The sequence below is a fragment of the Camelina sativa genome, chromosome 7 (assembly GCF_030686135.1).
Source record: "Camelina sativa cultivar CO46 ecotype springtype chromosome 7, ASM3068613v1".
In the NCBI taxonomy this organism is placed as follows: Eukaryota; Viridiplantae; Streptophyta; class Magnoliopsida; order Brassicales; family Brassicaceae; genus Camelina; species Camelina sativa.
Window position 1 is genome coordinate 7,694,075 of NC_141886.1, and position 25,760 is coordinate 7,719,834.

Genomic DNA, 25,760 nt, shown 5'->3' on the forward strand with positions numbered 1-25,760 from the left:
GAAATCGCCAATCCAGATCCGCTGGATCTGACCAAAGATTCGACACTGTCCTTCAACGCCTGCACCAAAGCCTTCACCAGCAACCACCACCCGACGGAGCTTCGCTTCACGCGCCGAGATATTGCCGGAGCCACCACATCGAGAAACACCCAACCAACGACGAGAGGATAACAAGGAGCGGGAAAAACAGGAAAGAACTACAAAGAGAAAACTAACAGACGGAGCCCTCTCCGTCGCCAGAAGGGCAACCAGAGAGGTGGAGCGAACGGCGGCGACTCTTCCTCTCTCTCTCTTAGAGCGGCACTAGGGTTTTTTTTAACAAAGATGGATTGGATGCTTAATGCTTTATATATTTTATATAGTTATATTATTAAATTGAACAATATTTATTTTTAAAAATAATTATAAAGCAAAATGTTGAAAACACCACATAAAAAATGTTGACACAAAAAAACAACAAAGGAAATTAATGATTTATGATTGGTAACTGTATCACTTTAACCATTACTTTTTGTTTGTTTTAAAATGACATTTTTCTGTAAACCAAAAAGAATATCAATAACCGATTTTATATTAACATATTATTTTTAACTTTCTTTTTTTGTATCATTTTTATATTTTATTTTGTATTGTTTTTAACTATTCTATTATCGTTTACTATTTTTTTATCTGCTATAACATTTTATTACTAATTTTTGTTACGAAACAGAACTAATACCATCTGTACCTATCGATTCTCACACAGATTCTCATTCATTAAAAATAAATAATTAATAATAAAAGAAGAGAGAAAGTGAAAAAAAATTAAGAGAGAGGTTAGAAACGATTCTTAATTGAAAGTCTATAGAACCGTTTCAAATGGCTAATAGTTGAAATTTTTTTCCTAATTTAATCTTTAAATAAATTATCATATTATATTAAAATTATTAAAATAAAATATATTGAGAAACTCATCTCATAAGAAAATGATGGACATGCTCTAATGTAACATCGAGAATAGGAGAAGAAACTATTGCCAAACGTTCTTTTTTTTGTCAACTGGTTTTATATTGATAATATAGGTTATAACTTCCCTTTTTAAAAAAACATCTACACCCTTAAGACCAACAATACACCCTGCATTGTATCCAAACAGTCCTCTCTGTTTCTACAAACAAACACAGTTAAACATCAATTTCTACCTATACCAAAATAATGGCTAATCCTACTCCAGCCATTTAAAACTTAAGTTCAAACGGAGGATAGTCTTGTGTCTTCAGCAAATAAGTACCTCAACCACTCCGGTTGCCCAATCGTCACATACGATTGGAGTCTACAATCTTGAGTGACACTTTGTGCTATCATAAGTGCTCCTCTGTTTGAAAATGAGTTTTCCAAAAAGAATTTACTATCCTTGAAACCTTCCCTCAGTCTGCTAACCTCATTTGATTGGTATCGAAATGAAGGCCATAATGCAGGCTTTGTAACCACCTTTACCAAAAACTGATCCTGCAATCCAAAAACTACATTCTCTATCTGATGTCTTCTCATACTTTCCATAGCCCACAATAGCCCTTTAAGCTGAGTTTCTTGCTTATCCTGGACCACTGCCATAGCTCTTCTACTATGCAACAACACCCTTCCATCGTGGTCCCTTAGGACCCACGCACAACCCAACAAACGATTTCTAGCCGACCAAGAGAGTCCTATATTACATTTTAGCCAATCTCTTGTCGGTCTTTTCCACCCTGGTTTCTTTGAAATTTGTCTCGGTTCTCTTTCTCTTGGGACTTCCCCTTCCCCACGAGCTTCAACTTCTTCCTCCTCATCTGATTCCTGTTGAGCGTCAATCCACTTCTTCCAGTCTTCCTTACTTTTAGTGATCGTTTCCAGCGGAGAGAAATTTGTTCCTTCAAAAGCCACCAGATTTCGATTCTTCCAGATTCTCCACATCATCCAAGGGAACGTTTTTTTTAACTCCTGCGGCCACCGAGAGTTCTTCATATTCAGTAAGAAGTATTGAATATTTGAAAAAACCGACCCATTGTGAAACCCTAGCTCTGGGGATGGGATCCCCGATAACGCCTACAACTGACGAGATAAAGAACAAGAAAATAAAACATGATTGATCGTTTCTTCTTCTCCACCACAGGTTTGACAAGAGTTTTCAATCCTCAACCCTTTCCCACAAAGAGCGTCTGCGACCGGTAGAGCACCACACATCACCTTCCAAAGAAAGACCTTAATCTTCGGGTCCGTCTGTATTCCCCATACTTGCTCTTTTAATGGGTTTGTTGAAGGCTGCACATTTGCTTCCTCTCTTATCGATGGGTTTAAAGATTGAGAAGCCAACCAATACACAGACTTAACCGAGAAGTCTCCACTTTTGTTGTACTTCCAAGTATAGAAACCCTCTATCTCAGGGACTGGTTTTATCCTTTTGATTCTCTCAATATCAAGCTGTAGAAAATGATAGGCCAGAGCTTCTGCATCCCATGTTCGAGTATCCCTGTCTATCAATTCAGAGATTCTGAGATCCGGGTTAAAGAAATTGTTTCTTCTCCAAGGGGGCCTCAATCCATCATCATCAACCCAACTATCTAACCAAACTCTGAATGTTTTCCCATTCCCAATATTTTTAGTTAAACCTTGTACCAAAAGATCTCTCCAAACAAAATACTTCTCCACGCAAAAGATGGTCTTGCTCCCAATGTTGCATTTAAAAATTCTGTATTCGGAAAATACCTGCAGTAGTCTCCAAGCTTGTTTAGCCAACAGAGCCTGGTTAAAGGTATGGACATCTCTGAATCCCATTCCCCCTCTATCTTTTGGAAGGCACATCTTTTCCCAACCGAGCCAATGTATCTTCTTTGCTTGTTCTGCAATACTCCACCAAAACTCTGCCATAACACTAGTTATGTTTTCACAAGTTTTCTTGGGTAGTTTGAAGCAGGACATACCGAACACCGGCATTGAAAGAGCCACCGATTTAAGTAACACCTCCTTCCCCGCTTGCGATAAGAGCTTTGAGAACCAACCCGAGGTCTTTGACTTAACTCTATCCCTTAGATAGTTCATCAGTTTGATCTTTAATCCGCTAAAGCATTCTGGGAGTCCTAAATACGTACCAGCACCACCTTCTTTCAGAATTCCCATCTTTTCTTGAATACTTTTCTTGGTCATAGGGCAGACTTTGGATCCAAAGGTGATTGACGATTTATTCAAATTTATTGACTGCCCTGTAGCCGCTCCATACTTTCTCAACGTCACCATGAGAAAGCCTGCCTGAACCAAATCTGCTTTGCACATGAATAAACTGTCATCCGCGAATAGCAAATGATGGACCTCCGGATCTTCCTCGATAAATCTGATTCCTTAGATCTTTTCTTCTCTTTGTCCCTTGTTTAAGAGATGAGTCAAACCCTCAGTACAACAGACAAAGAGGAATGGCGAAAGCGGGTCCCCTTGCCTTAAACCTCACTGCGGATGGATCATACCAAATGGTTGATCGTTGATAAGCACAGAAAAGGTAACTGTCGTCACACACTTCATTATCCAATCTATCCACCTTACATGAAACCCCATCGCTGTCAACATTGCCCTCAAATAGCTCCACTCCAGTCTATCGTACACTTTAGACATGTGTGTCTTCACCGCCATAAACTGTGAGGAAATCTCTGAATTCACCTTTAGACAATGAACTGATTCATGAGCCACTAGGATGTTATCCGTTATTAACCTCTCTGACACAAAAGCGGACTGATTGATTGAAACTATGTGCGGGAGAATCTCTTGCATCCTGTTCACCAAGATCTTTGAGATAGTCTTGTATAGTACCGAACATAAGCTTATTGGTCTTGGATCACTCATTTCATTCGGATGATGAACTTTTGGGATCAAACACATGTGAGTATAATTCCACTCTGCCGGAAATCTTCCCGTTTCAAAAAACCTTTTGATCTCTTGTGTAAACTCTTTACCCACTATCTGCCAATTCTTCTGGAAGAACAAGGCGAACATACCATCTGGACCCGGAGCCTTTGAGGCATCAATGGAAAATACTGCTTCTCTGATCTCAACTGATGACACGGTAGCTATCAGTTTATCATTCATCTCAGTCGACACTGTTGAAGGAAACTCATCAAACCACACCTGGAAACTCTGGGGATTAGAGGACTTGAAAAGATTATTAAAATAATCTACTGCCACGTCTCCCTTTGCAGCTTCAAATCTTTTAAGGACCCCTTGAGCATCTTTCAACTGATCAATTCTTTTTCTAGCTCTGTTCCCCTTCACTAAATATTTCGAATTTCTATTGCCCGCTCTCAGCCATTTGTGTCGACTGCGTAGTCTCCAATATTTCTCCTCTGCTCTATAAGCTTTTGCAAGTTCTCGTTTGAGGATGTGTACCTGATGCAAGTTTGGCCATCTTTCTGATTGAACTCTCTCCAAAGCCATCTCACACTGGTGTATCTTGTCTATGGAATTCACATAATTTTCCTTTTTCCAAGCACTTAAAGCTTTTCTGCAATCTCTGAGCTTTTGCGACACTAAAACACCTTCTCCATTTAAACCTGGCTTCCAAGCCTTTTCAATGGCTTTCTTAACCGCTTTGTTATTCAGAAACCTCCTGTCAAATCGAAACTGGCCCCTATACTTCTCTTGAGACTCCATCAACTTAACCAAAACTGGGCGATGATCTGAGCCTCTCAAATCCATAAAAGTTTGATTAGCCGTTGGAAAACTAAGGAACCAGTCTTTATTTCCAAAAGCCCTGTCCAATCTGCTCTGAATCCAGTGATCCCCTCTTCTACCTCCCCAAGTATACTTATTTCCACTACTAGCCATTTCCCCCATACCACACGCTTCAAGCATCTCAGCAAAAGGTTTGAAGGTATTATCTCCTCTTCTAGGGCCTCCAATCTTTTCCCCATTATGCAAAATAGTATTGAAGTCCCCTATCATGCACCATCTGTCCCTTCGACCCACTCCAAACCTACTCAGCCTTTCCCACACCGTCCTACTACTACTATAATCCGGATCCCCATATACACAGGAAAGAAAGAAATTTGATGCCCCAAACTGTACTTGAGCATCTATAATATTTTTATCTTCATACAAAATATTTAACTGTACACTGCTTTTCCACATGAGGGCCAAACCACCACATTTACCTATAGGATCCACTGTGAGGAGTCTGTCATAACCCAATATACACTGTAAATCTACCAACTTGTCTCGACAATGCATAATCTCCATCAAGAACAGAATCTCAGGAAAATGCTTTTTACGCAAATCCTTGAGACGAGGAATCACCAAGTCTTGAGACCGTCCCAAGCCTTGGCAATTCCAGCTCAATATACTCATTACGCTTTGGGCGATCCCCCCTTTGGGATCACCCTAGGAGGATTAAGCTTTAACAATTTTGTAGTGCTTGTTCCTCCACCATCTGCTTTCCTCTTTTCATTCGCATACCGAGTTAGATCCAACTGAGGCTGTTGGGAAACTCCTGGTTGAGTGTTATCCTTGGTTTTTGGTTTTCTGAGGCGAGTTGGAGGTCTACTCCTTGATTTACCTTTTTTTGGTTTAGGGCCGGAAGAACCAGCTTCACTGAAGCCAGTCCTAAAACCCGTAACTCTGTCCTGAAAAGGTTGAGACAACGCCAAGAAGTCACCAAAAGAATCTGGATCCTGCTGGAAACCACTCAAGCCAATACCTCTGCTGACCTCACTATTCTGACCTGGCACTGAGAACACCTGGGAGTCCAAGTCCATACCCCTTTCTCTCTGTGCAACACTCTCCATCCCTTCATAGCTGAAAACTAATCCCTTATCCTTCTTAAAATCTAAATGAACCACGGGAGGAGGCTCCGATCTCAGGACTGTCTTCTTTGCTATCGGATCTTTTTCTACTTCTCTCACATATTTTCTGATACGATCAACTTTGACCTGTCTATCCTCATTATTATTCGCAATTAAATACTGTCTCATCCCTTCCAGCACATCATTGGGAATCCTTTGTCTTCCTGTAGAGGGATCAATCCCTACATGATCTTCTCTCAAAATCCCATACAAAGGATCAAATTCCTTTAAAAACAAAGCTTTTGGAATCTTTACAGGACCCTTTCCAGCCTATTTCAGTTATGCTTCCTGATCCAACTTACGAATCAGAAAAGGGCAAACATCTTTATCATGGGTGAGTCTTTGACATTCAAAACAACGTTTCTGAACTCTCTCATATTGGAACCTTATCACCGTAGATCCTCCCCGCGGCAAAGTTAGTTCCTTTGATCTTCTGAGCGGGCGTGAAACATCGAACAGAACCTTGACTCTAACAAACTCCTGAATTTGAGATTTCTCTGGATCAAAAGCTACTTCCTTAACTTCTCCTATCAGCTCTCCCAAAGCAGTAATAGCTGTCGTCGTGTAATAATTGACCGGGATGTTCCAGATTTGAACCCAAATTGGCATTCTCTGAAGATAGTTCGCCGGCGGATTCTCGTACCATCTATCTACTGCTATAGACCAATCATTGTACGTATGGGCTCCCTTTGCTAAAATCTCCAACAGATCGTGTTCAGAGTCGAAGATGAATTGGAATCTTTCATTTGATAAAGCAACTCCTCTCATTCTTCCCGGTTTTTGCCACTTCCTTGGCATATCTCTAATCAAATTCTTCATCGGTTGACACGGAGGATTTAACGTACGCCCAATCAAACTCAAAGAATTTGTTTCCACTGATAGAAATTCTGGCAGATCTGGTATTTCGAACGACACTTCTTCTACAACTTCCTCTAATGACATAGCCATCAAAGCTTTATCCATAACGGAAGACATCTTTGCAACTCAAATAAAGAAAACCAAACTTTGCAGATGAACTTTGAACAAACCCTAAAAACAAGATCGAAATCAAGCTAAAAGGCCAACAAAGAATGATAATCAGGGTGAAAGCGGCAAAAAGAGAAATGTTGTCCAGTCGAAAGTTCTATTCTCTAACCTAGTGAAAGACATTACCAGAGAAAGAAGGTCCTAAGCCCAAAAGAAGATAGTCTTTTTGATTAAAAAAAATATTGCCAAACGTTCTAAATAATTTTTTTTTAAAGGATATATTTGTATTAGTCAACAAAAATTTGAAGATATTTTGTTGTGATAGTTGTTATACCAATTGTCAAGCTGAAAGCAAAATAAGAGAGAGATTCCCAATCCCTCCTGTTCTGTCAAATCAAATCTCTAAGTCTATCTACCGTTCGGGGTAATGTAAAATGATATTCATTCAGTAAGATGTGATGTCTTTGGTTATAAAAAAAAGAAAAGAAAAAAGATGTGATGTCTTAAGAAACTAAATTATTATTCCAAAAATGGTCCTTTCCTATGAGAGGCTATGACTCGTATCCTATGCCTTTATCAGTAAATCTAAAAACTCACATGTTTCTTTAAACAATATTATTATCCTTCTTTTAGAATAAAACAGGAATACCACTATCTTAACTTGACCATTGATCGAACAAAGAATTGTTCTTATGATGTGCATGTGGAGTCACATACTGACATTCACATTAAAAGGATTAGTCTGTCGCTAATTTTCTTAAGAAGATCACTACTCTATTGTGTTTGTTTGGCTATATTTGGGCTAGCTCAATTAAGAATGAACCAAAGTTTAATGGTTTAATTTAATATCCGATAAAATGATTTGACATCTTGATGTTGTATATTTCGTGTTTTATGTTTCTAATAAAGTTTTTTTTACAGGTTTTTCAATTTTATTTATATTCTTTTAACTTATTATTAATTGATGATATCAAATAATAAAATACACTAACTATGATAAATAGAAAAATTAAATACAGAGTACTTTTTAATATGTGTGAAAAACCTTGAACGATAACTAATTTGAAATGGAGAAAAATATGGTTAAATCGTGTAATACCAAAATTTTTATTTTATATTTTACGGTCTTTTAAATCTAATTAAAAAAAAAATTTAGATCTTATCTTATTAATATCTCGATAATTTGAAGCGGAATGCGATTTTTTTTAACCTAGTACTCTAACTAGGATTATAAAAATAAATCCAATAGATGGTAGCACTATCCATGAAAAGTTAAAGCACATAAACCTTAAATGACTAAATGAGGGTAATACAAAAGTACTATAGTAAGAAGAATCCATCCAAACTATAGAAGGGCGTGAATTGTGGACACGACAAAATCTGAAAGCACAGATTGTAACAACGTTTTCTACGCTCAAGCAAATTGGGGAAGCAAAAATAAAAAAGATAAGGAATAGTTTCTATCAAATTAAATACGATGAGTAAATGACCAATTTCTGAGCAGACCGGGTACTAAATATACATCGATGGGAGATTTATTATTAAGCATGTACTAGTATGAAATTGCGTAGGGTATATAAGGTAGTCAGCAGGAGGAACAAAGGCAACAAATGCATAAAAGGAAAATAAATACGAATGATGACCTACATTGTCGGAAGAATCCTAAATATAAACAATTGTAGTTTTTTAGTGGCACAAAATGAGACAACGTGAGACGATTGTGAAAAACATAATGGGTCCAATCCTTAAAAACAAATTGTTATTTATTGTGTAATCGAATCAAAGGGGAGATGTCTCTTGCAAATTTATAAAATATCTTGCATTAAACTAATATAGGATTTTGTTGGGGTAATAGAATACTAAGAAAAAAACAAACCATCTCACTTTGTTTACTAATTCATATGTTTTGCCAGAACACAAAAGCACATTTAGTGTTATTTAATAAGTGTTTATCTTAACTGTTTTGGCATGATCCATGTTAACTAGTCGACTAATTAGTTTGGTTTTGATATGCAAATTTTGAGAGAAAGACAAAATCTTATGAAACCTTCTAAAAATCCATATTTGACATTTTAAAACCAAAAGGAAATGTTATAAAATTCATAAACCAATAAAAACCTTCCTAGAGCTTTTTTTACAACCACCTTTCTAAGTAACCAGAAGAGGATTCAAGGGACCAGACTGATGATGGTTATCAGTCACAGACCAAAGGCAGACCAAGAAGCTCACTGATTCTGACAAATGGTGTTCAAATCCTGAACGTCCCATTGTAACCGGGGATCCAATTTGCTGACCCAACAAGTTTCTCGTTTTGGAGTCTGTTTCGAGTTTGGATCTCATTACTCATCATCAACCCATCCCAGTGACCATTAAGATTAGGCAAGGCCAGGTTTCTAGACAGTATGTTATTGCCTTGAGATTGAACTATAAGCCTTGGTGCCATTCCCAGTGAATCAGTAAATCGACAGTTTTGATGTGTAGATAAAGGACTCTGCATTACCGCTTGTTGGTGTTGTTGGAGCTTTGCCGCGTTTCCAAACATGTTTGCGTTTCCTTGAAAGTTTGATCTGTAATCTAGGCTTCCATTCTCAAAGCCTTGACCAACGGCCAAAATAGCAGGATCCACAAATTGAACATTTTCAATTGGTAGTGACTGCTGATATGGATTACCTAGTGATGCTGAATCAGCAAACCGATGATTTCCTACAAATAAAGAGAACAAAAGTTCCAACTTATCTAGCACCAACATATGTGATACATCATAAGAACCCAATCGACTTTATAGAACTATAAACTAACCTGAAATACCATCAAAAATCTGATGTTCTCTCCCATTTGAGGAGAAGCCTGGAGGAGGAGGCCGACTTGGAACTGAAAATCCAGGTGGTGCTGAAACCGGACTTCTTGGAACAGCTACAAGACAAAAACAAAGGATTGATTAAGATTACACAATGCATCAATCCCAATAATTTGTAGGCACTCTGGCGGACATGCTTGTAAGACGTGCCTAAGAAAATATCCGGGAAGCATAATATTTCCGTAACCAAGAAACACATAACTCCAAACAGTGAGACATGCCAAATACAAGAGCCAATAGATTCAGTTTCAACACCTAACATACTGATACGCTTGAACTAGCACATGATATCACAAAAATATTTCTTGATCAGGACTAGACAGTGTTTGAAAATCCAAATTTACGACCATCAACTCGAAATAAACAGTTTGTTGCAGCATAATTACGCACATGAGATAAGAATATATAAACTACATAGAAGTCTAGAAGCTAATGGTTAGAAGGATGAGAAATCAACACTCACAAGTAGGGTTATAGGATGAGGGCAGAGTGGACCTTTGTGTGACATAATCTATTCCCTTAAGATAACCGGATGAAAGACCATTATACGTCCCAAACATACCCATATTGGCACTCTGTCGTTCTGTAGAATTCTGGTATAAGTCACTGCCAGGTGGGATCTGGTTGAAGGAGTTATAAGAAGCAAAAGCTTGATCCTTTGAATTCTCTTGCCTTGCAAAAGAAAACCGGGATTGGCAATCCTCAACTTTACTGGAACTGGCTAGCTTAAGAGATCTGGCCTCTTCTTCACTTTCCCCATATAGCTTTGCAAAGTTATGAGGTGAAGTTAAGTATTCATCAAGATCTAAAGACATTATATCTGCAATTATTCTTTCATCTATTTCATTCCTAGAATTTTCTTGTGACTCAACGAAACACTTTCCAATTGGCTGTGTGTCCTTTGCTTTGTCAGGAAACATAATAGAATGGTCAAGACTGCCGTTCAAATGATTGGGCTTACTAAGTGGCATCTCGGTATATCCATGTGAGATGGGTGCTACATTACTTCCTCTGCTTTCAGAATAGGAGGATCCACACACAGTCTTGGTTTCATCATGCTCAGCCTTATACTGGGATGAACAAGGCTGCATACAATTTAGCGTGCGTAGTAAACCACTGGGCTGAACTTCTGGATCCTTGAGTCTTTGTCTATTGAACAATGATATATCATCCTCAGCTTCAGGATACCGATCTGTTACCAACTGAGACGTCAAAGCAGTACCTGCATTAACTTCTGCTCTCAAGACAACAACCTCATTTGTGTCAGTTCTACCAGACTTCCGTAATGGCTGAACTTCTCTAGGCTCATTGACACAACGCTGTAGATGGTCTTGGGACACTTCTGTATGAGACAACTTTACAGAAGCATGATTGAGATGAGAATTGTCAGATCTTGTTGTTATAACACTATTTGCAGCCACTGACACAGCATCGCTGCATACACTCTGTATTCTTCTGTTAGTCATTTTGTGTCCATTAGACACCATGGATTTACAAGGCTGAGAAGTATGTTCTGGAAAGTCTGTACAATCCGACGGCTCACTAATAGCTCTACTATTATCCACACTGGCAGAGACTACTTCCCTACTATTAGTGATCTGGGTCCTATTAGACAAGGACAGCTCAGGAAAATCAGTTTGACCATCCAATAGGTTTTGAGGTTTCAAAGCATTTCCATGTGCAGTACGATTATCCTCTAATGCTGGCTTCTTTAATTCATCACTGTAAGATGAAGACATCTGTGAGGGATTTGTTGCAACTGCAGATGGAACTGTAGCAGATTTCTCTCTTAAGGGTTCCCTAGAAGATGGTGTACTCGGTACTGAAGACTGGCTTGAAGAATGCATTCCCCTGAAAAACCGTTAGAAGTTTCTCAGACAAAGCAGGTACACCAATTGAAAAAAAAAACTATCATAAGAATTCAGTGTACCACAAGGCTCCGGCAGGAAGGGTAACAGACTGACTGTTGCTGTCATTTGGAGGAGAACTTTTAGCGACAATATGTGCATTCTGCATAGGAGAAAAGGGCGAAAAAGAAAGAAACCAAAAGCAGAATATATCATACATAAACACATCTAGTTCTCATATAGTATAACAGCATATGAATATACTGACAGCAGAAACAAATTCAAGAGGCTTCAGGAAGAGCGAGCAACTTACATTCAAAACAACTTTTGGAATTTTTTTTGTGCTAGACTCATTATCAACATACTCATCAACTGGTGGAGGTAACATGCTCCCTGAGCGCCGCATAGAATTATCTCTCCAACCAGTAATTTCTTGAACCATTCTCCTATTGAAACAGCAAGAGAATCAGATAACCACCAACGAAGCACAACATATAGAGCAGAAGAAAGGACTGATGCAATATCAAATCTCTTCCAAGCCTCATAACAGATGAAAGTTAAAAGAAAACCAGCTACTGAACAAGTTCACATCTGCATCTACAAATATGTATTAAGGTCAATTAAATTATACTTCACCAACAGAGCCCACTACCAGCATTACCGAAAGAAATAAACACAATCTATTTCATTTAACTGAGAAGGCAAAGCATAATCAAGATAATTGACGTTAATTTACCTCATGTGCACTGATATGGTCTCATCTTTTGTGAAACTATCCTCTTGGGCACCAAACTCATGCAAATAAAGGCATTCGGCATTGGTGCAAGGCTGCAGAAACAAAAAGGCATCCATGAAACACAACTGGATTTGTATTTAAGTATTTAAAGGGAACTAGTGAGCGAATGCAAGAAAATATCTGATTACCATATTTCTCAACCACGCATGACAATACTTCATGGTCCCAAAACATGCCCTAATGCCATCCAAAAAATATTAGAAGTTGAACCACAGAATCCACAACCTACATAAATAATTTTGAAAAAACGGAAACATCACATACTTCAAATTTCTACCATCCAAAATAAATCCATGTACTGATCGGATACATCGAATTGCTTCGTCCTCTTTGGAGTAAGTAATATATCTGGGAAATTTTAGTTTTGGGGAGAAAAAAGAAATGATGATGTTAGTTCAATGAAGTTTAACATGTCTAACAGACCACAAAAAGAAAGGAGGTTCTGCTTAGCTATATTGAATCAAAAATATTTAGTACATCCTAGATACCACTATTAGAATATGTAAGGAAATTCGGATACATACACACTGCAAGTATTGTTTGGAAATTGTTGGACAGCCCCAGCTGCAGTCCGAGACATTGCTACTTTAACGACTTTTCCATATTGACCAAAGTATTCTCTTCGCTGAAAAAGCTGCATACATAAAAAACCAGATTAATGAGACGAAAAGGTGATCTCTTTTCAAAGTAAATGTGAGTGCAAAGGAGATAAGTTAGGCTGTTTAAAATTACATCTTCATCTGCCAGATCAAAAGGCAAGCTCATAACGTAAACCAAATTTCTCTGGATGACTCTCACACCAGTTAGATCTTTCTTTCCCTCTGAAGGTTTAGACTTCACTTTCTGTGACTTTTTCCGGTCATTGTTAAGTTCAGCAAACAACCTGGTGAATTATTAGAAAAGAAAAAAGGAGGAAAAGTTCTTTACAGTTTTAACAGAAACAAAAATAAAAGGCTTGCTTTCAGCTTCAGAACTACCTTTCACAGTTGAATGTCATCCCAACAATCTTTTCCTTATCATAAGGGGTACGACATGCAGGACAGCGACCCTCTGTCTTATCTTTCTCAGCCATCTCTATAATATGATGCCAACACCAAACACATATCTGCACAACGCACAGGTATTTACATTAAAAAAAAAAAAGGGTTATAGATTATATATCACCACAGTGGCGCAATGAATAAATCAAACATAAACGAACAGGTAAACAAGATAAGAATGGGTAATGTCAGTCTTAAACATCGATAATAACAAAGGGTGCATTCTCAAGATACCAATGTAGGTCAACCAAGATGAAACAGTTAAAAGAAAAAGATCTAAAAAGATTACAAATCATGGTCCTTTCCAACAGAACACAGTTCCACAGAGGCATGTGTAAACAATATATACGTCCTAAAGAGTTTAAACAGAAGCTCAAATTCTTTTCATGACTATTTGGTATTTAAACTGAAAAACAATATGCAAAAAAGAAACAAACTGCTCATAGCAAATTGCATTGAAAGTAACACCCTCAAAGAAACATATAAACTGGAAATGATTTCAGACTAATAAACCAAGAACACAAAACACATTCGGCTAAAACAGTGACAAAGAAACAACGTCTGGTGGTAAGCCACATATGAAGGGGTAGGTTGTTATCTAACCTGATAGCCACATTTACAAGGTTTAAGATGTTGATCAGTCAAGTCCATTTCCTCAGCACAGAGAGGACAAGTCTTTTCTCCTTTCTCATTCATCGTTTACCTAATTAAAGATTTAATAAACAATTATTAGAATCAGAACATAAAAAACCCACAATTTTTCCAATTAATTAAAAAAAAAAAAGAGAGAAAACTAAAGCAACTATAGACTCTTAAGTCCATAAGTCTGAAAACAAAATCCCTAAACCAAAAACACAAAAAAGGAACAATTTTTTTTTTTTTTTTTTTTTTTTTTTTGTGGTTCCAACTCTCAGAGAAACCTTGAAAAGATTATTAACAGCAATGTAAAACCTTAACCACTCCAAATTCCGACGAGAGACTCTCTTAGAGAAGAAGACAAAAAAAACTGAGAATTTGGTGGAGGAAATTGTGAGTCCGTACCTTTGGAATCAACGAAACAAAAACCCTAATCCGTACGTTAGGGTTTGAGGAAATGCGAACTGGAGAATTCGGTGGTGAGATACGAGAGAGAGAGAGAAAGTAAGCGACGGTGTTGTTTGCGGAAGAAGAAGAAGAAGAGATTGAGAGAGAGAGGAGAATCGAAGATTTTGAGGAAGAGACGGAAAAAAAAAAAAAAAAAACTGGTTTTTAAAAAAACTCTTCTCTTTTCTCTGTGTGTGTGTGTGTGTGTGGCTAAACCTTTGTTCGCCAATGGCTGGTGTTTTTTTTTTTTTTCTTTTTCAAAGGTTGTCAAATTTCAATTTTGTCAATTAATGATACTCTTCTCTCTATATAATATCATTATTTTTATTATTATACCTAATTTATCTTATTCAAGTTCAATGTTTTTTTTCTCATTGACGGCAAGTTATTTTTTCACGTTGAAAGTGCATTAACATGTCACATTTCTAGGTTTTCTACCTTTTTTTTTTTTTTTTCAGATGTATTTGGTTTATTAATTTTGACTGGATAAATTATCAATTTTAGTCGTGGTTAAAAGTTAAAACAGTTAGTCCGGTTTAGTAATTGTTTTCGGTTTATAGTTTTTAAACACAAACACTAAGGCCGGTTTAGTCCGGTTTATTAATTGTTTTTGTTTTTTTTTTGTAGTTTAAAACACAAACACAAGTCCGGATTTAACTGAAACACTTTGTGTAGAGAGCTGTGTCTCCACGACTTGGACCTGTTTTGTGACATGGGTGAGTTTGGTAGTTGTTACGGCGATAAATTCATATCTTAATCACTTAAATTTTAGATTTTGACTTGATCCTATCTAAAACTCATTAAGAGATTTACTTATCCATTTAAAAAAAGAAATCACCTAAAGGTTTGATGTTACAACTTACAACTATCCTTCTGTCGCGCTTCTCATCCTTTTTTTTTTGGAAGCCCGGAAGTTACATTGCGCCAAAGGCTTGTTGCCAAAACTAACTATGTTATTTTAGAACATTGTTTCATTCATCAATAAGCAGCATTCCATTATCTGATGTTCTGATTTGCTTATTGTTCGTTCATACTTCATACAAACGAAACTTTGACACGAATTTCCAATTTAATAACTTAAATTATTATTATTCGTAGCAAACTCCCAGTATCCATCCTCAGTCAATTAAAATCATCCATTGTTCCATTAAGAGAAGCACATTCATGGCAGGCCGAGAGATTATGCACATTACTCATCATTACAAATATTTCATTTATATCTCAAACCTCCAAAAATGATTGCCTACATATGGTTCCATAAATTTCATTTATATCTCAAACCTCCAAAAATTCCATGACAGGGATGTATGTATATATATATATATTAAAATCGAAATAAGAAAAGAAAAATACTCGAAAAGTGATAAAGAAAAACACTCGAAAAGTGATCTAACTTGTCCACTTCTGACATTAACTACTACGGCATAACAAATACCAATTTGAAGGATTCGGTTAAAGAGTTTAAAAAAAAAAAAAAAAAAAAGATGAAGCAGAGGAGTTACCGTATAATGAGTTTTGGGGGTTTTGGAAAAAGCCAATTTTCTTCTATATATATATATATATTTTTTGGGGAAGATTTTGGGAAAGTGGGATGTGCAAATGGCTGAGGACTTTACGGTTTTATTCATCGTCATCTGAGATTAAAGCGAAAGAAAAAGGCTTGAACTTGTAACCATCTCCATGGAAGAACTTCCCCATGAATTCAACCCAGTGAAGACGCAGAGCATGAAGAAATGCACTTAGTGTTTCCATCATCAGAAGTATAAACGCTGTTGCAAACGCAAATACCGCTACTCCGATTAACCGGATCAATATGTTTTCATACCTGTTTGCAAGAGCAATTTTTTTTATCAATGACAGTGACATATTACGTTTAAACATGTAACTTAAAACTACTGCTCACCCCCAGGCAAGAAGAAGAACTTTCTCATAGAAGACTGTCGACAATTCCGAATGAGCCAAACTGTAAGGCCAAATTAAAAAATTTGTATCAAGACCATATTAGAAACAGGTAGGAAGGATTAACTAAACCTTTTGAAAAAAAGCGGAAACGTTGGTAATTTACCTAAGAGCCCAAAGACGTAGGTAAGATGCTGTGTTAGAAACTGAACCTAGAACAAATTCTATGGAGTGAATCAATTGATGTACAAAAATCTCGCTGAAGTTAAACTCTTCTTCGTGATGGCCTCCTCTAGCGGAGTCTGGTTCTACATCAAGATCCACCTCAGAAGAACCAAGAACCCCGTAAGTTCGACCTTGAAACCTCTGGGGAAAAAAATTTCATCCCTTTGATAAGCCCAGAGCCAAAATTGATTAGTGAATGAAACAGATGCAGTGATAGCATTACCTCCATGTGAATTTTCCTGAGGGCAAAGGGTTTTGGAAAAAGCATCCATGGGACCGCGATGAATGCCGAAAGCAATAACAGAATCTGCGGAATATAGTATATCTTGTGTGAGTGTCAAGATGAGCAAGGAAGGAACAAAGAACCAATGTAGCACTGGATATTAGAAAATTTATGGAGGAAAAATTATGCCTGAAGTGGACGCTGGCCCCAAAACAACTCATTTTCTCCAAGTTCTTCAGTGGGACTCAGAAACATGTAGATCATTACATGATACAAGTCTGCTTGAGATCCCGTGCACCACTTGATGATGATGAGCAGTGAAAGGTAGCCGAATAGGCTGTTAAGAAATATCATCTGAGGTATAAACTGATACCTGATGACATATCACAAAGAAATAGCCGTCCCGGTGGTTTTAGTACAGGAAAGAATAAAGAAGGTTCGAAAGATAAAGTAAAAAGGAAGACAAACCTTATGTCCAATGAAGAGCCAAAGAAGCGGGCATTGAAGAAACTTAATATCAGTCCCAGATTCATCTGTGCAATTCCCAGCAGAATAGACATCTTCATCTTAAGAGAGTTTAGGTAAGGCAGTTCGGAGCGACTTCCATACCAACTAGGATCTACGCCAAAAGGGTATGGATCACGGTACTTGACCAAACCAACCGTGTAAGCATCGCTGGATAAAAACCAATAAGCATATCAGCAACGAATAGAATAATAATAATATAGAAAACGACATGACTCCTTACTAAAGACATCAGAGATTCAAACATAATACATACCTACAAGTAGTATCTCTGCATTTGTAAGCTGAGCCACCAAAGATGTGGAAAGGTACAGAGAAGAACTCATTGTAGATAAGCCCACAATATATTGAAAATAGTGACATCAGTAAGATTACATAGCGGCCTCCAAAAAGCATCTCCATAAAGCTTCCAAGTTTCTGGTAAAGATAGACACACAACATCATACCACGTAGATTGGAATTTTACACAAGGCCAATGATATTCACACTACATCAGTTCTTTTTATCCTAGTGTAAAACGGTAAACTTAGTGCAATTTGCCGTATATTCTATAGCAACTCTAAATAATTAAAATTCACCATCTCTCATTTGGAAAACAAAAATCCTCCAAGAGCACAGAAAATTGCATCACAAGCTGAGAACACAAAAATGCAGAAGCTGAAGTTCACTTCAAAACCAGGTACAAATTATATATGAGCTACTCAAGAAAGAAAACAAAACTCTATTGTTATGGATGTTTTATTAAATTTGAGGAGTAAACATCTCATGCTCAAAGCCAATATCGTCACTGATAGGGTGTCAAACTAATACAACAAAAATTAGGTGACATCCGTACCTGCGTACTCAACTTTCTTTCACGAGCAAGAAGATACAACGCTCCTAGCAGCAAGCATAGACCATGACCCCAATCCCCAAACATAACAGCAAACAAAAAGGGATATGTGACAACTGAATAAACTGCAGGGTTTGCCTCTTGATATCTCGCAACACTGTCAAGTAAGCATTAAGTCAAATATAAATCGAATGGTGATCAGCATAAACAAAGCGGCATATGCAATCAAACAAATAAGTTGATTAAGAAGATACAGAATGAAGAAAGTTCAGCTTTGTTAGAAAGTAGCCAGATATTCTAAAATCATGTATGTATCATGAGGGAAGCACGGGACCAAACACATGATTCTAAATGATGACGTTTTTTTAATTCTCATGGAACATTACAATAGTACCAGGTAACGGTCAAAAGTGGAACTAACCCGTAAGCATCAATAATCTCCTGGAATGCATTTGTAAGTTTGTTCGTTCTGAAATAGGTAGGAGGTGATTCTACTGCTTGCATTACATGAAATATAACGCCCACCTGTGAATTGCTGTCAAAAGTGGCTCGCTGCAGGACCTCATGAATCTGCACATAAGTTGTTGATGAATTACACTTGCAAGGAAATGATAGTCAAGTATGTAAAAGGGATAAAAAACGTTGTAGATACCTGGGTCTTAGCAAATGTGGGGCACCAACCTTCACCAACAAGGCATTTCTTGGTTACATCAAAATTTAGCATATTCAGCGTATCATAAACAGCTTTTTCTCTCCGAACCTAGCAGTAAAACGGCAGCAAAAATCAGGATGTGCCATACTGTATGGACCATACAATCATCCATATACTTAATTAAATTTATAATTCAGACGAGAAAAAAAAAGCTAATTGTAGATGTTAATGTTTACCGTCGTCATCCAATTAGTCAAGCTATAACCAACAGAATTAAGTGCACTATTCCGATGGCGAGTTCCAGCATCTAGTGTGGCTTCCAAATCCGAGAGTCGGGATAAAACCTATGCACGAGATACATTGATATTTCAGGAACAACATAGTGTGATGCTCGAACTAATAGTCACAGGCACTGCTGATCAGGATAAGACATTGGTATTCTAGAGATAACATATGGTGACAGAGAAACTAACAGTCGCATATGATTGGATACAAAAATCAGCAACAAAACATATGAACAAGATGAAATCAACTCACAAGAATCGTTCTACAAAAAGTGCATAGAACTATCTTGAAATAACTCTCTCTGAATAAGGAACAAGTTTTGGATATCCAACTTACTTCTCTCGTAAGCTGCCTCTGCTTTGTCGTATCCTCAGGGACAGGATAGCAATTTGCACCAAATGCTTCACATATTTTCAATATTTTCGTCCTTGCTTGTTCCCCAGAAAAGAATACCACAAATACAATTTTCTCCACCTACGAGCACAAAACAAAACCAATTAGTAAATACGCATGTCACTGAAACAGTATATGATTATCATGGAGATGAGAAATTATGCTGTTTAAAAATTTAGAGATCAATATTACCATTTCTGATGTTGAAGGATCCATGATCTCCTCATCAGAGGGTGTTTGGTTGAAAAGCATATTGCCTCTTGTTGTACGAAATAACATTCTTTCAAATCTAAGAAGTTTGTCTTTGTTAATGATTCCACTAATAAATCTCAATCCTGATTGACTAGAGGGTCCAGGATTCATTTCCTGTAAATAAGATAACTGTTATCTTAGTAAAAATAATGAGATTCCAGGTAACAATAGAAAAATGAAAACTTTAACATGCAATCACCTGCTCAAGCAAAGAGGCAGTCTCAATAAAACCGTTATTTGAGTAGGTACTTTCATGTAGTTCTGTTTCCTCTCCAATTGCATGTGCATTACTTGAGACCAGGAAACCACTTGCCTGAAAAGGAGTAAGAAAAAAAGCAATGTATCAAGCATAAACAGAGGACGATGAGCGTAAGCCTTAGCAAGTAAAAGTTAAAAGAAAACCAAAGAACAGCTACTGTGCTAACCTTGTCAACTAATACAGAAAATTTCAGGTAGTTTGGAGGAGAAAACCAGAAAAACGAAACATTTCCCAATTACTGCATATAAAATTCTGAGAATGAAAGGCAAATTCCCTACCTTTTGAAGAACTATTTTGAATTCTAGGAGTTCGTTATATGTCTGCCGAAGCTTTTCACTGTTCGAATTCATTTCCAGTACCTCATGCTCGTGATCAGCAAGTTGTCTCTGCAGGAGAAAGCAATTGAAGATACAAAGAAAAGTATAAGTGTCATAAAAAAGCAAGTCTCATCCCCCGGTAAAATTGGCATTACAATAGATAAAAAAAAAGACAAATCAACCAAAACAGAATTGAAAAATCGAATTCTGACCTCTAAATCACCAAGTTCAATATCCGGTTCTATTTCATGGCGTGGTGAACATCTTAGCCCAGCTTTATCAATTTGATCTTTAAAAAACCGCAGCTTCCTAGACATCTCACCACACCGTTTTACCTGTTAAAAGTTCCCAAGAATTTGCATAAGCAAAGAAGTTCTGTGCCTGAGGATTTTTCAACACGTATCACTTGATATCGATTATAAATGTGATTTATAGGATTTTGTATCGTCATGATAAATTTGTATCACGAAGAAATATTTCAGGCCAGTAATCAAGTAATGCATAGCCCATATATATAGCTATATCAAGCTCCTAGAACTTTCAAACCAAACTGTACAGACTATATGGAAGGAAAACATATGACTAAGGAACCAATATTTTGACGATGGAGCATTAAGTCCGGTTTCTCACTGTGGGTAATTATGACCTGGTAATCAAGATCTACCTGTGTGGGAGTTGATCTAATACAAACAACAAGATACGTCTACGAATTATACTTCAAAAGTACAGGAACAAATCTCTTAGGAACTTTTGAAACAAAATTACTGGTGACACTCAGATGGAGATAAGTTCTTCACGACGAAATCCTCATACAATAATCACCATGTCTCTACAAAGTTTTTACTGACCCATATATATCTAAATCTAGCCAAAATTTCCCACCAGTCCCACAATATGAATAAAGAAGAAAATAATATGTATTGAATCCCATACAACAGTGCTCGAATGTAGTAGAGTTATATAGAACGTTGAGTTGATACCTGATTAGCAAATGTCCGCTGAAAGGGACTTTTATCAGCATTTAGCTGTTAAGAAAACAAAGATACAGAGTGTCAGATTCTTCGAATTTACAAGCTAATCTAAAACTTGGGGAGGAAATAGCAATTTCCAACACCAATGGGAGATCCGTTAATCCTAAATCCAAACATTCAATCGAACCAAGTTCATCCCAGTTCCACATAAAACATTCAACAATTTCAAAAGATGATCACTAGCATGTCCACTCGCGGTGGAAGTAACGCATCAGCATACAATAGAGACGGATCAACATTGTGAGATCAAACACCTCACTCCTCACTAAATTCTAATCAACCTAAACCGAGAATTTACGAGCATAAAAAGCAACAGATTCGATCGATTCGTAAAGAGAAGAAGACGGATCTGAGTTTTAAAAACACACTCACGTCGCGAAACTGCAAGAGTCCGAGTTCGCCGAGATAAGTGATGGAGCGGTGAGCGGACTCAACAGGGATGATAAGCTGAACAAGCGTCATCTTCTCCGAACGCATCAGATCCATCTGCGGCAACTTATCTAAGAACTCCTCCATGTTTCCTTCTTCTTCTTCTTCTTCTCCTTCCTTGTTGTGCTCTCTCGCTTTTCACTCTCTCGAGAAACAGAAATTAGAATGGAGAAATTTGAAATCGATCTCCGATCAGATCTGAAGTTTCTCCGTCGAAGATCTTAGAAGCGGAGTTCAGTTTTTGTTCCCGTCGACAACTGCCATGAGAAAACGAGGATTTGGCTTTCTCCAATAACAAATAAAAATACACTTTTCTTCGGGTTAAAGACTCTAGTGGAAATTTTAATTTTTCGATCGGTTAATACAATTAAACACAAAATAAATGTAGCAAAAATAATCATAAACATTTAAATGTAGCAAAAATAATCATAAACATTTACTAACACTAGATAAAAAAAAAAAGGGAGATTCTCAAAAATAGCACCAAAATAAGTTTTTTTTTCCAAATTCAGCACAACATCTCTAAAATTTCAAAAATAGCATCACTTAATTATTCAAAATTAAATCCTAAATTCAAAATACTAAACTCTATCCCTCAAAACTATATCCTAAAAATGAATTTGAGAAACTAAACCTAAAAAAATAAATTCTAAAAATTGATTTTAAATATTTTAAATGTGTTAAAATAGTGCTATTTTTGGAAATTTATGGAATGTGTGCTATAATTGTCCATAAAACTTGTTTTAATGCTATTTTAAGGTATTTCTGGCAAAAAAACATGCACTACTATTTTTCTAATTTCTATTAATTTATTCTTAGTGTAATACATTTTTTTTTAACGGCAAATTAATATACTGTATATGGTATCAAAACGAGTTTATACAATACAGAAGCAAATCAAATACAATCGTTATCGCAAATATAGGGAATTGAACCGATGAAAGAGTGAAAATGACCTTAGCTTTCCAAACGGAAGCCTTACGGGCAAACAGCTAACATCCCTTACATCCCTCTCTCATACACTTGAAAATGACTATCATCTTCACGATGAAACTCCAAAATGCCTTTGGCATAACCTTGATTAATAAACAGAACTTCAATGTTGTTAGACTTGATTCTGAATCTTGTTCTCCTTGATATCATAATCTGATTCACCTTATGTATCCATAATCTAGTGCAAGTTTCATCTTTGGCTATCACCCATATGTAACTCCAATACCCTCGCCACATATACTTAAACGATGCCTTTACATAAAGCATTGTTACAACGAATAATAACATCCTTCAAACCCATCATCGGCAAGAAAAGAGTACCAACCTCACTTGAAATTGTAAACCGCTTCCAAACAGAGAGATAAGAACCCATAACCGTCAAGTAGAGTATTGAGCGGCTCTTGTTTAAGTGATCCGGCCATGACTTCACTCCATCATCTCCAATCACAAAATTTGATATTCCCGGATCCCAGATCTGGTTTTGAGAAATCTGATGCAAAATAGAGACATTGAAAACTCCATAAAAGAGAAGGATAATTAACCATTGAAAACTCCATATCGATCTATGAAACTTGAGAATCATGTCGATAGATTATTGTTAAACTATGTAGAAACAAAGAAACAGAACGAAAAATAAAGGGAGATTAAGCCGACCGACGTTGGAGAAGCCAACGCCGGCCGAAGCGAAGCAAATAATGAAAAACGGTTGAAGAAAAGAGTCGCCTTGTGATCGCCCTTGGCGAGAGATAAACGTTTAGTAGTGTAATACATTTTTCTTTAAAATTATTTTTACTTTAGCTTATTACAAATGATTAATTAATTTATTTAAGTTTAATAGAAATTTCCAAACTATTACGACAAACTTCATTTTAAAAACATAATATTAGATCAATAAGTGCGTATATAAGAAAGTTTGAAGTGTAACTAAAATCATGTTATTTTAATTTCATCTTCTTGAAAACTAGATATCAAACATTGCATCACAATCCTAAATATCTCGACCGTGGTAAATTAATGACAAAATCTAGAAGGTTGATCGTGAAGGTTGTATCATCATGTGATTCATCCTGAAACTGCTTCTTTTGATAGATGCAAATCTGCTCATGTTCTCTATCTTTTCCAAACCCGAATTATGTTTACAACATCACATATTGAGACAAATGACAGAAAATGATGATGAGTTTTGTAAAATGACCAAAACGCTTCATTTTTTTATCAGACAATATCTTCTACTTTAGGGGTGGATTGATCTTGGAAAAGGATGAAACTGTTGGTAACACATAAATTGCTTGAACTCAACACGATTACATTCTTTACCGCTTGAGTTTCAGAAATCACCTACAGCTGATTACGAATTTCCACAAATCAAACTTATTACACTGATCGACAAGCCAATTATTTTCTAATTCCAACGACAATTATTTTCGGTGGGAAGTTTATGGTAAGGATGTTCCATTCCGATTTCAGTTCAGATATTTCATTCGTCTGACTCTAAATCTCCACCAACCACAAAAAAATTTAATTGAAAATTATATCCTATCTCAAGTCTAAGAAGATGTATCACATGAACAAATATTTATTCTCTATCTTTTGTCGAGAAAACAAAAAAACAAACTATAACATATAAGATCTAAAATTAAATAAGTTGTCATATATTGAGCCGATGTGATTAATTCTTATAATTTGATTAGCTAGAATTTTACCCCTTTTTGTTGCAAAGAAAATAAAGTGACATAAACAATTTTAGTGAGGTATTACTAGCCTAGGTATTACTCCCAAAACATCACCTGGAGAGGAACCTTAATATTATTATTGTATTGAATTTATGTAAATTCAAAAAAGGTACATCTATAATACTGACTCAGTATAATATATAACCTCAATTAAGTGAATACTCGATAAATTAATATTTTCATAAATAAATAATTATGAATTTCTTTACCTTTTCTTGAATTAATTAATATAGTAATAAATTATTAAAATATTATAATGGAGATATTATTAGAACCATTACACGGTTCGATAACGAGTAGAAATTTTCCTGATATAATCAGTCACGAATGAAGAACAAAGTCTAAAAACTGCCTAAATCATACTTTGTTAATATTGAATCTATACAAATAGCAAAATTAACATCATTTGTATAGTAAGAAACTAAGAATCAATTGGTTATTGTATTTGTTTGAAACAAATTAGTCTGAATTTAAACATAGGATCTGGTGTACTTACATATATTATACTCATTCCCTTCTTTTATTGTTTCGGGAGAGAGGTTTGTGATTTAAGACAGTAGAATTTATTTGAAAGTCCTTAGGGGAAAATAAATCACAGCGAAGTTTGGTATTACTTTGGACCAGTGTTTTCAAAACCGGACTGGATCGGCGGTCGAACCACGTTAACCTGCGAACCGGCAGCATACCCGGATTGGGTTAATATCAAAACCTAAAAAAAATTGAACGGCTAAAAAAACCATATCAACCCGTCAAAAACCCAAAAATCGGTGAACTCTTGAACCGGATAAAACCGGGTTTTAACTTTTTTTTTGTAAAAACGAGTGCAATTAATTATCTTTCTAGTTTTATTCTTAGCAGTACTAGGGTTTATTAAAATAAAAATTCCCGTAATTGAACTTTTTACTTTTCATACTAGTTTTTTTTTCCTTCTAGTTTGAATTCTCTACAACTCACACCACAAATCTTTAAAATCAAGGTAACTTTATTGAAACCAATTATTTTTATAATAAAAGATGTTTGATCAGTGCATGTTTTGATAATCAATTTGGTGTTCATTTTTTTCCTAGTGTACCTAATGGAAAAAAAATATTTTATTGGTAATGGTTAGTTTGTTACACTTTGAGTTTATTACTTTTAAAAAAAACATTATAATTATTGAAATATTTTATTTGGTGTAACCAATTATATCATAGTTGTAATCATTGAAAAAAAATAGAAAACATATTCTTACCTATTATTTATAAAAATATCATCAAAATCAATTGAACCCGGTTGACCCCGGT

General features: G+C 36.3%; 4 protein-coding genes across 4 annotated transcripts; all 4 read right to left on the reverse strand.

Moving 5' to 3' along the window:
* Nucleotides 1-1,230: 1,230 nt before the first annotated feature.
* On the reverse strand, nt 1,231-5,346 carry LOC147941012 (uncharacterized). The gene is made up of 3 exons (XM_087458345.1): nt 3,477-5,346; nt 2,206-3,275; nt 1,231-2,064 (listed from the first exon to the last, which is right to left on the reverse strand). The coding sequence occupies exons 1-3, from the start codon at nt 5,344-5,346 to the stop codon at nt 1,231-1,233; spliced, it is 3,774 nt and encodes a 1,257-aa protein (XP_087314471.1).
* On the reverse strand, nt 5,346-6,815 carry LOC147941013 (uncharacterized). The gene is given in 1 exon segment (XM_087458346.1): nt 5,346-6,815. A coding segment is annotated over 1 exon segment (1,470 nt).
* Nucleotides 6,816-8,823: 2,008 nt separating this feature from the next.
* On the reverse strand, nt 8,824-14,740 carry LOC147941014 (uncharacterized). The gene is made up of 13 exons (XM_087457959.1): nt 14,388-14,740; nt 13,950-14,049; nt 13,284-13,411; nt 13,039-13,189; nt 12,831-12,940; nt 12,571-12,654; nt 12,435-12,483; nt 12,247-12,338; nt 11,824-11,956; nt 11,594-11,673; nt 10,127-11,514; nt 9,606-9,719; nt 8,824-9,509 (listed from the first exon to the last, which is right to left on the reverse strand). Exons 2-13 carry the CDS (start codon nt 14,040-14,042, stop codon nt 9,055-9,057), a joined length of 2,877 nt encoding a protein of 958 aa, XP_087314085.1. The 5' UTR covers nt 14,043-14,049; nt 14,388-14,740; the 3' UTR covers nt 8,824-9,054.
* Nucleotides 14,741-15,679: 939 nt separating this feature from the next.
* On the reverse strand, nt 15,680-22,126 carry LOC104700673 (V-type proton ATPase subunit a1). Its single transcript, XM_087458177.1, has 18 exons — nt 21,695-22,126; nt 21,272-21,316; nt 20,504-20,626; nt 20,253-20,360; nt 19,915-20,028; nt 19,656-19,829; nt 19,407-19,544; nt 19,022-19,129; nt 18,786-18,893; nt 18,555-18,703; nt 18,137-18,290; nt 17,558-17,718; nt 17,245-17,451; nt 16,966-17,149; nt 16,777-16,860; nt 16,495-16,694; nt 16,333-16,392; nt 15,680-16,254 (listed from the first exon to the last, which is right to left on the reverse strand). Exons 1-18 carry the CDS (start codon nt 21,836-21,838, stop codon nt 16,050-16,052), a joined length of 2,466 nt encoding a protein of 821 aa, XP_087314303.1. The 5' UTR covers nt 21,839-22,126; the 3' UTR covers nt 15,680-16,049.
* Nucleotides 22,127-25,760: the final 3,634 nt, after the last annotated feature.

Excerpts from the sequence above, each read along its gene's own strand:
- LOC147941012 (XM_087458345.1), bottom strand. The coding sequence starts at position 5,346 with ATGAGTATATTGAGCTGGAATTGCCAAGGCTTGGGACGGTCTCAAGAC. Across the intron at positions 3,276-3,476 it reads TATCAACGATCAACCATTTG|ATTTGGTTCAGGCAGGCTTT; the intron begins GTATGATCCATC and ends TGTGCAAAGCAG. Across the intron at positions 2,065-2,205 it reads TTAAGGTCTTTCTTTGGAAG|GCGTTATCGGGGATCCCATC; the intron begins GTGATGTGTGGT and ends CGTCAGTTGTAG.
- LOC147941014 (XM_087457959.1), bottom strand. The coding sequence starts at position 14,042 with ATGAATGAGAAAGGAGAAAAGACTTGTCCTCTCTGTGCTGAGGAAATG. Across the intron at positions 12,655-12,830 it reads CCAAACAATACTTGCAGTGT|ATATATTACTTACTCCAAAG; the intron begins GTATGTATCCGA and ends AAAATTTCCCAG. Across the intron at positions 12,339-12,434 it reads ATGCGTGGTTGAGAAATATG|CCTTGCACCAATGCCGAATG; the intron begins GTAATCAGATAT and ends TTGTTTCTGCAG.
- LOC104700673 (XM_087458177.1), bottom strand. The coding sequence starts at position 21,838 with ATGGAGGAGTTCTTAGATAAGTTGCCGCAGATGGATCTGATGCGTTCG. Across the intron at positions 20,361-20,503 it reads TTGAACTTGGTGATTTAGAG|AGACAACTTGCTGATCACGA; the intron begins GTCAGAATTCGA and ends TTTCTCCTGCAG. Across the intron at positions 17,452-17,557 it reads TGCAGAGATACTACTTGTAG|CGATGCTTACACGGTTGGTT; the intron begins GTATGTATTATG and ends GTTTTTATCCAG.